At 43.1% G+C, this 15,193-nt stretch overlaps 1 protein-coding gene across 1 annotated transcript; it reads right to left on the bottom strand.

The window, feature by feature from the left end:
* Positions 1 to 8,805: 8,805 nt before the first annotated feature.
* Positions 8,806 to 11,373, bottom strand: LOC311006918 (nuclear factor 7, brain-like; the record flags this gene model as incomplete). Its single annotated transcript, XM_083999954.1, has 2 exons — positions 8,806 to 9,843; positions 10,963 to 11,373. The coding sequence occupies 2 exons, from the start codon at positions 11,371 to 11,373 to the stop codon at positions 8,806 to 8,808; spliced, it is 1,449 nt and encodes a 482-aa protein (XP_083856080.1).
* Between the last annotated feature and the right edge of the window lie 3,820 nt (positions 11,374 to 15,193).

Genomic DNA, 15,193 nt, shown 5'->3' on the forward strand with positions numbered 1-15,193 from the left:
TGACATCCATGCATTATCGGTGAACCCGGCTTGTATGCAGTTTTTAGCAGGGGAGTCTAAGGTTCTACTGAAGCCTAACCCTGTGTTTGTGCCGAAGGTTTTTAACCCGGCAATACCATATCGCCCTATTGAGCTGACGGCGTTCTATCCTCCTCCTTTTTCATCGCAGGAGCATGGACGCATGAATACGCTCTGCCCGGTGCGCGCGTTGCGCGCCTATGTGGACAGAACAGCTGGATTCAGGAAATCAGAACAGCTGTTTGTGTCATGGGCTGCACCAACCTTGGGGAAGCCTCTCACGAAGCAGCGGTTGTCACGCTGGATTGTGGAGGCTATTGCCTTGGCCTATGAGAGTAAGGGTCTAGGGCCCCCCTCAGGGCTGCGCGCTCATTCCACTCGTGGGATGGCTGCGTCATGGGCATTGTTTCAGGGCGTTTCTATGGAGGAGGTGTGTGCGGCTGCCAGCTGGACTACGCCTCATACCTTCTCCAGATTTTACAGATTGGATGTTACTGTACCCACAATGGCTCACACTGTGCTGCGCGTGGGTTCAGCGACAGATAGAGGGCTGTCTATGTGATTTATGTCACATTAATATCTGGTCCTCGAGATATGCTTGTCTGAGGCAATACGGGAGTCTCTATATCCCATAGTGAGATACCGAAACGAATGTTGAAAGAGAACTCTAGGTTAAGAAATTAACCCCGGTTCTCTGAAACATGAGTGAGGTATCTCACCAGATCACCCTCCTTGCCTGGAGCGAGGAAGAGGTGTTTTTTGCTCAGACTGAAATACCGACGTGACGCCACGGTCTTATAGGGAGGAGGAAGACCCTCCCAGGGAGGTGACGTCACGTCTGTCTGCCAGTCAGGACTGGCGTAGTGGAAAATTGCTTCTGGGGACAAGCGCAGGGGGCGTGTCCCATAGTGAGATACCTCACTCATGTTTCAGAGAACCGGGGTTAATTTCTTAACCTAGAGCTCTATAGCCTGTGGTTGATTTTTAAAATGTGAAGTAATCAGCCAAGTAATCTCCGTTTTTATCAAATGTACCGGTAATCTGATTACGGGTTTTTTTTCTGTACTTGTAACGGACTATACCCTTTTTTTGTATCCTGATTACGTAACGCCGTTACATGTAGTCCGTTACTCCCCAAGCCTGGTTGGACGGCACCCATACACATTATCACTGAGCACTTTCTGCCGTCCGTCATGGCGTCGCCTCTCGCGTCACGTTCTAATTGTGACGTAGCTGCAAGGGGTCAATATGAATGTGAAGCATTAGGAGCTGTGTCCACCAGACGCATTTTCAGCGCTGCTTTCCCAGCGCTTAGCGCTCTCTCTCATAGATATATAAACGTTTATGTTTATATATCTATGCTCTCTCTCTCCCTCGTCAGAATGCCGCTGTTGCTAGGTTACAAAACGAGTCCTCTGACACTTCCGTGTTCCTGCCTTGTTTAATGTAAACACTGTGACTACAACAAGTGTCAGAAATACACAACAGCATTAGCGGCAGCTTTTGACATGGACCCTGAGGTCGGCCTACCTTCAATACAAGTGTGGGTCATGATATAAACCGAGCCACGTCTCCGGTTGTGTTGCTGTCGGTAACGTATGTCCCACCCCTTCTTGATTCTGATTGGTCAGTGTGGGGAAAAGTGACATTGACGAGCGCAGCGCTGTTCTAAAAGTTGAACAGATTTCAACTCGAAGCGCTCTGAGCGCCGCGACAAAAAGAAGCAAGCGCCGAGGGCGTTTTTCCGCCGAGGGCGCTGAGCGCTGTGAGCGCCCAACTCAATAGGGTTTGAATGGAAAGTAGACGCTCAGAGCGCTGAAAACGCATCTGGTGGACACGGCCCCTTACTATAAAGTGTTTTGAACTGTGTGTCTGGCTGGCTATATAATGTATGGCTATATCCACCACTTTATTTTCCCATAATCCATTGCGTCACACCACAACGGAAGTCGGTTTTCAACCCCGTAGTAGCATTGTAGCGAGCGGCTAACTGGTAGCGTTAGCCACCGGTGTAGGCACCAAATGTGGGGGCTCCGGGCTGCCAAAACCGCCCTGACTAATCTGATGTTTGTCAAGTCTACAAAACGAATTACCGAACAAACACCACCACTTCTGTGAGCACGCCTCTGCAACTAGTAGGGTGACCAGGTGTCCGGATTTAGGCCGGACAGTCCGGATTTTTAATGCCCTGTCCGGCGTCCGGCGCAGCATCAAGCCGGACACGTATTTGTCCTCCTTTTTGAGGCACTAGGCTTGAAGAGCGGAGTTTTTTCATCTTTGCTGGGCTGCAGCGCAATAGCCAATCATAGACCGTAAAAAAATGCCCCCAACGCAGTAACATATCAAATGATTGGCTAAGAGCGGTGTGACGGTGTCAGATACAAATCTGCTTATCATTGGTTAAAAAGGTAAACAAGGGTCCATGTGCTGCTGCGGCATGACATTGACAGAAAGTTAGCATCATGCCAAAACGCAAGACCTCGTTTAATTCTGAATGGATAAAAGAGCATGAATTTATAACGAAAAGCAGTCGAGACTCATTCCATGGCTTCTGCACACTTTGTCGATGTGATGTCGACGTAAGTAGTCAGGGGAAAGCTGCAATTGAACGGCATGCGGGTACGGATAAACATAAAAGTAATAAACGTGCGGCAGGTACTTCTTCAATGAGGACATTTTTTCGTGAAGTTTCGTCGCCCCTGGATGACAAGATAACCGCTGCGGAGCTGTGCAAGGTGTACCATGCTGTAAAGCATCACCAGTCCTACAGAAGTTTAGACTGCGGCATGAAAGTGGACCGGGAGATTTTCAGTGACTCGCCCACAGCTAAAGGGATGACCTGTGGCCGAACAAAAGCCAAGGCATTGTGGAGAACGTCATCGCTCCCTATTCGGTACAGGAACATACCGACTACATAAAAGAAAACAACCTACCCTTTTCCGTGGCAACCGACGCCTCAAATAAAGGAACAACCAAGTGTTTTCCCATTGTGGTAAGGTATTTTCACTTTGATGAAGGCATCCAACATGTCCTGTTGGATTTTTATAGTGACAGCAACGAAACGTCAGAAGCCATAACAAACCAGCTGCTGGCAAAACTTGAGATGTCTGGCTTAGAGGTGAAAAACATGTCTGCATATGCAGCAGACAATGCCAGTGTCAATTATGGCAAACATAACAGTGTGTATCAGAAGCTGAAACTGAGCCAAAAGGATGTGCTCCCTGCAAACTGTTTGGCCCATATTCTGCATAACGCAACCAGATATGCAGCAAGCAGCCTTGATGTTGATGTGGAAAATGCTGTGCTGAAGATTTACAGCCATTTCAGCATATCAGCAAGCAGAACAGCACAATTGAAGGAATTCTGTGAGTTTGTGGAGGTGGAGGAATGCAACCTGCTGCGGCATGTTGTCACCAGGTGGTTGTCCCTGCTGCCATCCATTGACAGAATCCTGAAATATTGGAAGGCCCTGACCAGCTACTTCCAGAGTGAGGGTGAGGGGGAATGTGCCAGAATTGTGTGGAGATGTTTTGGAGAGGAAAGAAATGAGGTGTCAGAGACATATTTTCTGTTTCTCAGCCATGTTCTTAAGGTGTTCTCCGACACGATCGAAGCACTTGAGGCAAAATCCTTCAGCATTACATCGGTGTTTAAGGTAATGACTGAACTAAAACAAAAGCTGGAAAGAAGGATGAAGGACAAGTTCTTTGGGTTTGCTGTCAACACCAAACTGAAGCAGCTGCCCCCTTACCAGTCAAAAAAATGTGAGGCTGATTTTCTGCTTTTTTATGAAAGAGCAAAGAAATACATTAGTGAAAGATATGACTTCTCTGACACAAGCTTTCATAGCAAAGTAGCCAAGCTTGGCCTCACAACTGCTGTGCCATTTGAAGACTACAGTGCTGCTGTCCAGGCCTGCAATCTGGACATTGATATGGATGGACTGTATGAGGAATATGCCATGGTGGAAGGTTCCTTCAGTTCACCAGAAATGGAAGGTTGCCACAGTGAGGAACGATATTTGAAACTGTTTTCCAAAGCAGATGTACCACTTGTGAATCTCAGGAAGGTCAGCGCCTACATTTTCTCCATCCCATGCAGCAATGCACACACAGAACGTGTCTTTTCAATGATGACAACTGCATGGAGAAATGAGAGAAATCGTCTGGATGTGGACAGTGTCAAGGCTGAGCTGCAAGTGTGTGTCAATTTCACCCATCCCTGCACAGAGATGTACAAGAAGTTCACCCTAAACAAAAAACTCTTGGATGCAGCCAGGAAAGAACAGAAGTATTTCAGATAGACAATCAACTATTTTGGTGAGTACACTAATCTTATGATTTCACTGATGGGCGACATGAAATGTTTATATTTATTGGGTTGAAAACGATACAGATTTTGGAAGATTGATAACTATGTTGTTGCTATGTTGTTATTTGTACCAGTCTCTGCAGGATATAAAAGGCCCAGGCACAGTGGGGGCTTGGAAGCCATGATGGCAGAGGGGCTGTTGATCCTGAGCTGCTACAGAGGGTGAATGTGGAGTTTGCTTAAAGACAGGTCTGCTGCACACACACAGACACTGAAGACAAGTCCCCAAAAGACTGAAGCACTTTAGAAATGATATGCTTTTTGAGCAGTTGAATGTTTTTTTGTTTTTTTGTTTTTTACAATCTCCTTTGTTGTTTATATAAAAGGTTATTCAGGCTTTTTTTAAAAGCATTTTTTTTTTATTATTATATATGTTACCTGTTAATTGTTGTTTACATTTAAGTCCACACATGTTATGCTTTGTGGCACTCTGCACTTGAAAAGATTCATCTCAGTGGTCACTTTTTGAACACCACAATGTATTGAATAAATACAAATATTGTTAACAAACACTTGACTTTAATATTTTTTCCTATTCAGCCACACAAACATCATCTTTAAACCACTCAAAATTGTACTATAAATAAGAGTATACCAGAGTCCTATGTACACCATAGTAATTTATTGATATGCCGCATAATGTCCTCCTTTTTGGTGTCATGGAAATGGTCACCCTAGCAACTAGTCATGGCTATCGTAGCCGTTAGCTTCGCTGCTGCTGAGCCAACAACTAACAGCAGCAGCAAACCAACATCAGGACGTCAGCTGTTAAAACCCTCCCGTTGTCGGACACAACACGATACTACTCCAGTTAGCTCAGTCATATTGTTACAAAGATATCCGCTGGAAAAAAAATATTTTTCATGGGCTGTTTAGTGTTTATTGAGTTATTTAAGACACTGCTAACGGCTAACGGTTAGCCCAGCTAACGTTAATCTAAAATGTAATGAATGGAGTGTCATGGCGACACCCAGCGTCGTTCTCCGGAAAGTGGTGGATAAATGCAGTCCATTTACCATTTTTGCATTAGAATGAATGGAGGTCAAAATGACCTCTTGGCAGTTCTAGGTAAAATCACAATTTTTTTTTCGTTCTCTTTTATACTAGAATTATGAAAACGCATAGCTAGATGATGTAGAACACACTTTTAGGAAAAGTCATCGACTGGGAGACATAGGGTTTTTACGCAAACAGAGTTACATACATTTTAAGAAGCAAGAGAGGTCAAAATGACCTCACGGCGGTTCTAGTACTAACCTGGAAGCCATTTAGTCTGTGAGTGAAGCTGAAAACACAGCAGACAGGAAGTAGAGTCAGTCATGGCTCCCCTCCCTCCTCTACTGACTTGACTGAAGTTTACTCCAGGTTTTAGTCAAACTCACCTTCAGTGTGTGGAGTGTCAGCAGGTTGAAGCAGCAGTGTTGTAGCTGGACTCACTCACAGGAAGTTGTTAGTTTGGTCTGAAGCTGAATCCGATCGTCTCTTCTTCAGTCTGCGTCTCTGGAAAAAGTCCAATAAAGTTGTTCTTGTTTGTTTCAGGTGAGTCAGGTAAGGGGTGGAGTTTTGTCAACCATGTAAAACGAGTTACTTGGTGCAGTAAAAGGCAGAAGATCAGTGGAGCAGAAACATGAACAGAAGAAAATAGTCCAGTTCCTCAAACTTCTCAATAGCAACACCAACGATGACGTGATTTGTTTCAGTGTTAATGATCCACAAGAACAAAGAGAAAAGAACTGGACAGAACAGATAAATAAGAAGAAAGAAAAAGAGGAGTCAGCTGGTACAAACAGAATCATGAGGTCGGTTCTGATCCAAATTTTAACCGCTCAGTTTAAGACAGACGGAGAAAAAACCTGAACCACTTCATTAAACTTTAATGGTCAAAGTCCATCTGATAAATGAAACTTTGGAGCTAAAATAAGTGAAAATGTGACTTTGTAGCGTTTATCTGCAGTTTGATGGTTTTAAAAAAGGAAATAAAACTTTAAAAAAAACACAGAACCACAGTCAAATTAAAACACTGAAACGTAAAAATACAAAAGTGTTCTCATCAAAAATATACATGAAACACCAGAAGAGGCAATATGATGTAATATGACCCCTGATCTGTAATGCTTTAAGATAAAAATGAAAATATGTTGTTAACTTTATTTTGAAATTTGATACATTTTGGTTTTTTTTTCACCACTTAAAGCAGAAGTCAGCGATCCGGTCGTTTTGGCTAACTTCCTGTCAGCAGATGGAGTTAGCAGTCCCCACCCTCGTCCCTACGTCACCGCATTCACGTGCATCCCTTGGCTGCACACACAGAGAGGACCACCCCTTTATGCCGTTCTCTCTCCTCATTGGATAAAGGTTGTAGGATACAAGGAACGTTTTCTCCTCGGCTTACAGCAGAGCAGAGTGACTGACAGACCCGTGTTTCAGACCAAACACTCTGATTGCTGTCGGAAGATAGAACTATTTAAGACTTATATTAACACAAACATTCCGCTTACTTCTGCTTTAAATAAACTGTGATGGCAAAAAAATGTTGTTCGTTCAATACAATATTTAAAAAAGGATAACTTAAAGGGATAGTTCAACATTTTGGCAAATTGGCCCATTACCATAATCGCTATAATCATAGCAGTAGGTTCGTTACCTTTATTTGTCGGTGTAAGGTATTTTTAGAACGGAGGAGTGGAGCGGCAGGCTGCTCAGAGCTACGCTACAGAGGCTAAAGGAATTTCTTGGTTTCCCTCATCAAACTCATCAAATACACAATCCCAAAATCCCAAAACTCCAAAACGCTTTCGTGGACAAGTTGTGACCTGCACATTCACCGCGCTATGAGATAATAACGGAACGTTACGAAATGGAGCCGTTTTCGAGGTAAACAGGGTAAATACAGAGTCTGCTTGCTGAAAAACTGTCCCTGAACGCAACGCGCATCAGCGGTTTTGCATGAATTTACCTCTAAAACAGCTCCGTCTCGTAACGTTCTGTTATTATCTCATAGCGTGGTTATTGTGCAGCTCACAACTTGTCCACGACAGCCTTTTGGAGTTGTTGGGTTGTGTATTTGATGAGTTTGATGAGGAAAACCAAGAAATTCCCTTAGCCTCCGTAGCGTAGCTCTGAGCAGCCTGCCGCTCCGCTCCTCCGTTCTAAAAATAACTTACACTGACAATTAAAGGTAACGAACCTACTGCTATGACTATAGCGATTATGGCAATGGGCCAATTTGCCAAAATGTTGAACTATCCCTTTAACACGTCAGCTGTCTTTCTTGAGTTTTAATAAGGCATTCATCAATGGAGTCACACAAACACAACCAAACAGGAGTACAGTCAGTGAGTGAGTGGCCTGAAGATGTTCTCAGGCCGCTATCTTTATAGTTCCCAAAACACATTGAACAGCAGACAAAATATATGGCACTGATAGTTCTGCCTGGCTTCACCGCCAGGACACAACACCCCTTGTAAATTCACACAGAGCACTGGTCAGAAGAGCTTCTCTGACTTCTGACCTTTAACCTGTCCTGAGTGGACTCTGTCTGTGTGTCTGGTGTATCTCACACTGTTATCATCAAAGGGATTAGCTGAGTACCACTTTCCACAAGGTGAAAGGAAGTTCACATAGTTAACATGGTTATACAGCACTTGTAAAGCATACTATGGGTTACACTAAAATTTCCCATTACAAAACAAAACAAAAAACGGATGTTATAACACGTTATTGAATCTGATCAGAACCCTTCAATTCCCGTTTTTAACATTTTTGTTCATTTTCTAAAAAAGTGAAATAAAAAATAAAATGAAACAGAATAAAATAAAAGGAGGAGAAACGAGCACAAACAGAAACAGCCAATAAAAGATGAACACGTCTATGTACAATAAAAACATGGTGACGCTAAAAACTGCTTTTTAAGGCAAAGTTATCAAAGAGACACAATTCATAACATGTTGTGATGTCACAGTTTATTGTTTTTTTGTTGTTGTTTATTTTGGATCCCCATTAGTCTTCATTGAAATTGAGACTATTCTTCCTGGGGTCCACATTAAATCAAACAGAGACAATTTAAGAGACAGCATTTTCACAAAAGAATTACATGAAGTCATTCAACATAGATGTATTAACATGATTATAGAAGAATTATATGAAAAATTACATGAAGTCATTCAACGTAGATGTATTAACATGATTATAGAAGAATTACATGAAGTCTCTCAAAGTAAATGTATTAATATATATAAGAATTAGCCTACATGAAGCATTAAATGAAGTTATTCAACATAAATGTATTAATATGACTATAGAGAGTTCAACATAACTTCATGACGAATCACAGCTTCCTTCAGTTTTATTGTAAAGCTCAACATTCCACGCACGTGGTGGTTGATGGCCTGAGGGAAGAGCCCCTCAGAAGACCATCTACTCCTGTGAAGAGGAGGAGGTCCTGGAGGGAAATGGAGCTCCTCCCAACTGAGGGGAGGAGGAGGAAAACAACAATGACAACTTCATTGGTAACAGCTTCACTGGGAGGTTAATGCCACTGGAAATGAGTGGAAACATCTTCTGAGTGAAAGTGTGTCTGAAGGTGTGTATGTGTGTGTTAGTATCAGGATCAGAGAACGACAGTTTTCCTCTGTTGAAGTCCAGATTCACTCTGATCCTCTTGAGCTTCTTCTGTTCTGGGAGATAGGTGACTGGAGCTGATGGTGAATGTGCTCTGTATTTACCTGTATTGAACAATATCATCCATAATCCAGACTCTATCTTGCCTCCCTTCCTCTTCACAGTCTCTGTTAACACACCCAGTATCCACCGTGTACTGTCTCCGACCTGGACATCCCAGCTGTGAGTCCCTGAGTTAAAACCCTCAGAGCCCAGGACAGAGCAGAAAGTATCAATCCTCTCTGGATTGTCAGGAAGCTGCTGTTTATGTCCTTCTCTCACACTGGTCAGATCTTCAGACAGGATGAGTCGTGGATTCACAGTGTTTGGGTCCAGAACCACAGGACTGTAGGAGACCATGTCCTTCATCTTCTTCCAGATGTTGAAGGTCAGGTTGCCCAGGTGTTTGGCCTGGTCTATCAGAGCTCCTGAGTCCAGCTGTGGATCCTCCAGCAGGGGGCGCTGCTGGACTCTTTCCACTGCAGCCTTGTAGTTGAGCAGGAATGAGACTTCTTCAGCTCTCAGCTCGTCCTCTGTGGCTCTGACTGTGTGTGAAAGAGCTGCTATCTCTCTGCTCAGAGCCTCCATCTTCTCCTTCATCCTCTGACTCTTCTGCTCCTCTTCCTCCCTCAGTGCAGCCATCCTGGCCTCCTCTTCCTCTTCTAGAAACTGGTGAAGCTTCTTAAACTGCTCCTTAATCTGCCTCTCTGTGTGTCGGGCCTGGACCTTAATGTGTTCTGCTGTTTGACCAAACTTCACTTGAACTTCTTCAAAACCCTTTAACTTCTTCTTTAACTCATTGAGTGCCATTGACGTATATATACGTCAATCAAAATCCAACGCTTGAGTGCCATTGACGTATATATACGTCAAATGCAGTTTTCTGCGGCTGGTAAATGGGGACGCTGTTCCGCACACTGTGAGTAATTTTGGGGCTTCTGGGATGTGTAGAACGAATGAGACTGTAGATCAGAGCAAGAAGTGAAGAGGAAGGAGAAGACGAGTGCGATCGGTACAGAGATAAAAAAGTTGGGAAAAGTTTCTATTTCTAGAGGAAAACGACGGGCAGAGCCTGGAACAAGTGTAACGTGGAGCTGGAGGAAAGCTTAGCCACGGATGCTATTAGCATAGCTCCAGCATGAAGTGATCGGAGGAGGCAGGAAAGGTAAACTCATAGATGATCAGCACCGAAATGCCGAAGCGAAAGCGGATCGCGGAGTCAGTTTCACCAGTTGCTGTAAACCGACGTCGTGACGACGAACCGAGAGATCAGCGCGGTGAGTCGCTGCCGCGGCCGCGTCCAGCAGAGCGGCTGAAGACGCCATGACGTCTCCCTCCCTCCTTCAGAGACGAGGGGAAGCAGCAGGAGGAGAAGTAGGAGAGGGGAGGGGCAGAGAGGGGGTGAGGGGAGGGGGAGAGGAGGGGGGAGGAGAGGGTGAGGGGGCAGCAACTGCAGGAGGAGTAGGAGAGCAGACATCACTCTGCATAGTAGGACTCCTACTTGTTGTATTTTAGTTTTTTTTTTTTTTTGTACAATGAAAAAACATGTGAAATGAAATTTTCAGATGTCTTACATGTTTTTGAAGCCAAAATTAAAACGGATAAATCACTGTTTTTCTTGAGAGACTCTCTTTCACAAAAATGCATTTTTCTCAGCTTTCTAGAAAAAAAGTGGTCTTTTTGGTGCAACCAGGCTCTATTCAACTTAAGATAAATTAAGAATGGAACAAGGTACAAACAAATGTTTTTTTCCCTAGTTAAATAGAGAGTCTCCTCTTTCCTTTGAGCTATTTTGTGTTTTCAGAGTCATAATACAAAATATTCTCTTGGTCTTAAAATATTACTCAAAATGCCCCGAAACGCTGGCACATGGCACTGACCATTTTATAAAAGGGCTGGCACTCAATGAGTTAAGGGCTCCAGAGTTTCCTCAAGTTCCTTCTTGAGTGGTGAAGCAGCTTCATCAATGGGTTTGAATCTGTGGTTGGTGTGTGTTTCTGAATCTCTGCAGACAAGACACAGTGGCTGCTGATGGTCCAGACAGAAGAGTTTGAGTTTCTCAGAGTGCAGACTGCAGAGAGCCTCTGAAGATCTCTGCTCTCTCTCTAGTAAGAAGCTCTCACACAGGTTCTTCAACACCAGGTTACAGGGTGGATTTCTTCTTGAACTGCTCTTACAAACTGGACACAGTTGATCTCGTTTCCCTCTCCACCAGCTCTTCAGACAGTCTTCACAGAAGCTGTGGCTGCAGGACAGAAGAACAGGATCTCTGAAGACCTCCTTACAGACCGGACAGAAGAGATCCTCCTCCAATCTGGAAGCCATTTAGTCTGTGAGTGAAGCTGAAAACACAGTAGACAGGAAGTAGAGTCAGTCATCCCAAGCCACAAACACCAGATTCACGCACCAAGTCTTTAGTTTGGGGGCCTAATGTTAGAGTGTAAAATAATAAAGCAAAGGTTCCACTTTCAATGCATGCCGTTGTTGTGATTTAACACAACTATGAATAAAAATATTAAGATGCCTCATATGGGCAGCTCCATACACTGCCTTCTATACGGGGCACCATTTATGTTGTGATATGGCACAACTGTAAATTTAAAGTAGTTAGAGCCTCACACGGGGGCAGCATTTATGTTGTGCTCTAGTAAAACTATGGACAGAAATATTAAGATGCCTCACGCGGAAGCACCAAAATGTAGGGAATCCTAAGTCAAATATACCAAAATATTAAAGTGGGGTTGTATGATCTACAAATAGCCCCTAAGTACTTTAATTGCAGTAGAAGACTCTCTGCACTCCTCCCATTAGCAACGCCAGCCCATAGCCCTGCCCAGAGATTTACAACATACAGTGTTGTGAACAGACCCAAAGAAACGGCCTATTTTTGCGGCCTAAAAGAGGTTTTACCTGAAAAAAAAAAAACACAGTTCCATTGTTCGCTATAATATATTTCTTTCCAGCCCTTCAAAGTGCAGGAAAAACACAGTTTTTATTTGGACCTAACCAACTCACGTATCCCTCCGCCCAGGGTTAGCGCCTGCTGATCAGCAGTTGGTTAGGTCCAAATAAAAACTGTGTTTTTCCTGCACTTTGAGGGGCTGGAAAAAATTATATTATAGCCACCTCGGGGCGCCAGATAGCCAATTTACCAAAAACAGTCTTATAAATGTATGCTAACTATTAACATAGAACCTTGTTTAATAACTAAGTTAATAATTATAAACAAAATAACATAATCAATAGTTGCAAAGTTGAAGGATTTAGAGTTCTACAGCGTAGAGGTTGGCATAGTCACTATTGTACAATACAGACGAGCAAAGTTTCAAGGATGTTTATTGGACACATCTAGAAAATGGATTAGCAAAACATAAAACTAAGATGAAATAGCAGCAGCTGAAGCAGACCATCTCTCAGCTGGGCTACAGATGTAAACTTCTAATCTTTATATTTGGAAGTCTGGGGCATGTATAAGTTGGTTGTGAGGGGCCTTCAGATGGCCGGCCTCTCTAAAAGAAGAGCTAAACAGTTGGCCAGGTACTGCTCAGTTTCAGTAATTATTGGTAGCTGTTCAATCTGGAGGAGACAGTGTTTTTTGTATCCTTGAATGTCTGCTTTCTATCTGACCTGAGGTCATTTTGTATGTAACTGTGTTCAGCCGCCCAGGCGCTTTGACTGACCGTCTTCCATTGTCAACTGCATTGGCAGTCTTTATGTCCCTTGTGCAGGAACCCTTGTACTTCTTTATTATGTGGGCATAAATAAATATTTCAAATGTGTGTGTGTGTGTGTGTGTGTGTGTGTGTGTGTGTGTGTGTGTGTGTGTGTGTGTGTGTGTGGCCAACCGCAACATACAGGTTAACTGATTATAAAGCTATAGATAACAACAACAAAGCTCAAGTATCTAACTGATTTCAATCAATACATTGGCAAGGTTGAAGTGTTCTACAGTATGCTAAAGTGCAAGGTAAGCTAACGAGGCCAAGTTACATTACCAAGTCACATGAAGGTGAGAAGATTCTGGTGCTGGTGGAAATCCTGGTGGAGAGCTGTAGCAGTAGCTCCAGATGAGGAGCAGAGAGGAGAGGGAGCTCAGAGGAGCAGCAGCTCCTGCTGAGGGGTGAAGAAGAGAGAGGGAGGAGAAGGGCACTTCTCCCTTATATAGGCTTGGTGACCTCAGAGGTCTTGGGCCATACAGTGACCAATGGAGGTCAGGAAAGGAGATTTCACACCTAGGTGTGAAAAGGTGAAGGATGCTGGGAGGCTGAGTTCAATGGCTTTCCTTTGTCTGGGAGACAAAAGAAGCCATGCAGTCTTGTCCTCCATGTTGACTGAGTCCCAACACCCTCCTGTGTTGGTTGACACGTCAACTGAATAACATGCGCCCACACTAGAGATGGGTACCGAATTCGGTACTTTTATTGGTACTGACCAAGTATTGAGTATCAATTTACGTTTAGTCAAACGGTACCACATTTCAGTACCTGAACGTACATTGGCGTCGCATGCATTAGCGAGAGTGGATACAGTCTGGGAGGGTCAACACCTCCACATGCACTCTCTCTCTTTATTTTATTAATTTTTTTTATTTTAATGTTTATTTAACAGGGACGATACATACAACATTGCCACAAAGAATGAAAAATGTGATGCATACAAGACGTCTAGCTTCAGCTTATTTGCTGTCTTTGTCCCTGGTCAGGCTAAAGAAGGATAAAAGATACTGAATACAATAAGTGCAATAATACAAATACAGTGAATAATACAGTGAATAGGTATCATGAATAAATAAACACAGCTACAAAATTTAGATTAAGAAATTGCACAAATTAAATACATTATTTATTTATTTTAGCATTTTCCTCTGGTGTTTTACTATTGTTTTATTGACTGTCATTATTGTAAACAAACTTTTAACTGTTTTATCCTTTTCCTCTGGTGTTTCTTTGAATGTTTTTTTATTCATCTGTTGTTATTATTGTACTTGTTTTTATTGGAAAGTGTATTGAGACCATGTACCATGGTGATTTTGCACTTTAAATAATAAATTGATTGATTGATTGATTAAACATTGGTAAAATGCTGTATTGACAGTGACTTGACAGAAGTTAATGTTCACATTTCTGCTGCTGCTTAAGCCAATGTTTAGCTCTAGCACTAAACATCTTTAATTCTGTTTGGGTGCTGACCCAGACACATATGGGGTGACTATGTTTTTGCACCCTGAGTGTTAGTATTCTTTCTGGAGCGTGTTGCTGTTTTATCAAAAGTCCAACTCGGATAGCCACAACTTAAGTTTGTATTGCTCCCCTCGAATTTTTATGTTCCTTCGGGCCTGAGTGGAGGTTGGTACATTATCAGCCCTGTGTTGCAAGGTCCTGATAATTAGTTTGTGCTCCAATGGATGGTGTGAGTGAAATAAAAGGTATTGGTCTGTGTGATGGGTTTCCTATAGGCTACTACCCCAATCTGGAGGCTCCTGTCCTCACCAAAGTGTACGCAGCAAGGAATGCAAATACTTTGTATTGGTGAGTTGTTTTCGAGGCCAATGCCTTGCCGAAAAACTGCTCCCGATGGGAACGTGGATCAGCAGTTTTGCATGAATTTACCTCTAAAACAACTCTGTCTGGTAATGTTCTGTAATTATCTCATAGCGTGGTGAATGTGCAGGTCACAACTTATCCACCAGAGCTTTTGGAGTTGTTGGATTGTGTAGTAGGCTATTTGATGAGTTTGATGAGGAAAACCAAGAAATCCCATGAGCCTCCGTAGCGTGGCTGTGAGTAGCTTGCGGCTCTGCTCCGCCATTCTAAAAATAGCTTGCACCGACAATTAAAGGTAACATACTGGGATTATGGCAATGGGGCAATTTGCCAAAATGTTGAACTATGAGTTGAAGATCATTCCAGGAGGCAGGCGCATCATAGCAAAAGGCAGATTTTAATACCGTATATAATTATAAACACGCCAGGGGGTGGAAGGGTGACAATGAAATAAAGAAAGACTTATTAAAGGAATCTTTTGTAAAGCTTACAGGGATCATATGTTTTACTGTAACAGCTTTTTTATTTTCACAATCAGACCGGATATGTGTCCCTTTAAGGCTGACGCGACGTAGCCCTTGACGTCTCTCACTTTGTACGTC

The sequence above is a fragment of the Trachurus trachurus genome (assembly GCF_905171665.1).
Source record: "Trachurus trachurus genome assembly, chromosome: 23".
NCBI classification, from domain to species: Eukaryota; Metazoa; Chordata; class Actinopteri; order Carangiformes; family Carangidae; genus Trachurus; species Trachurus trachurus.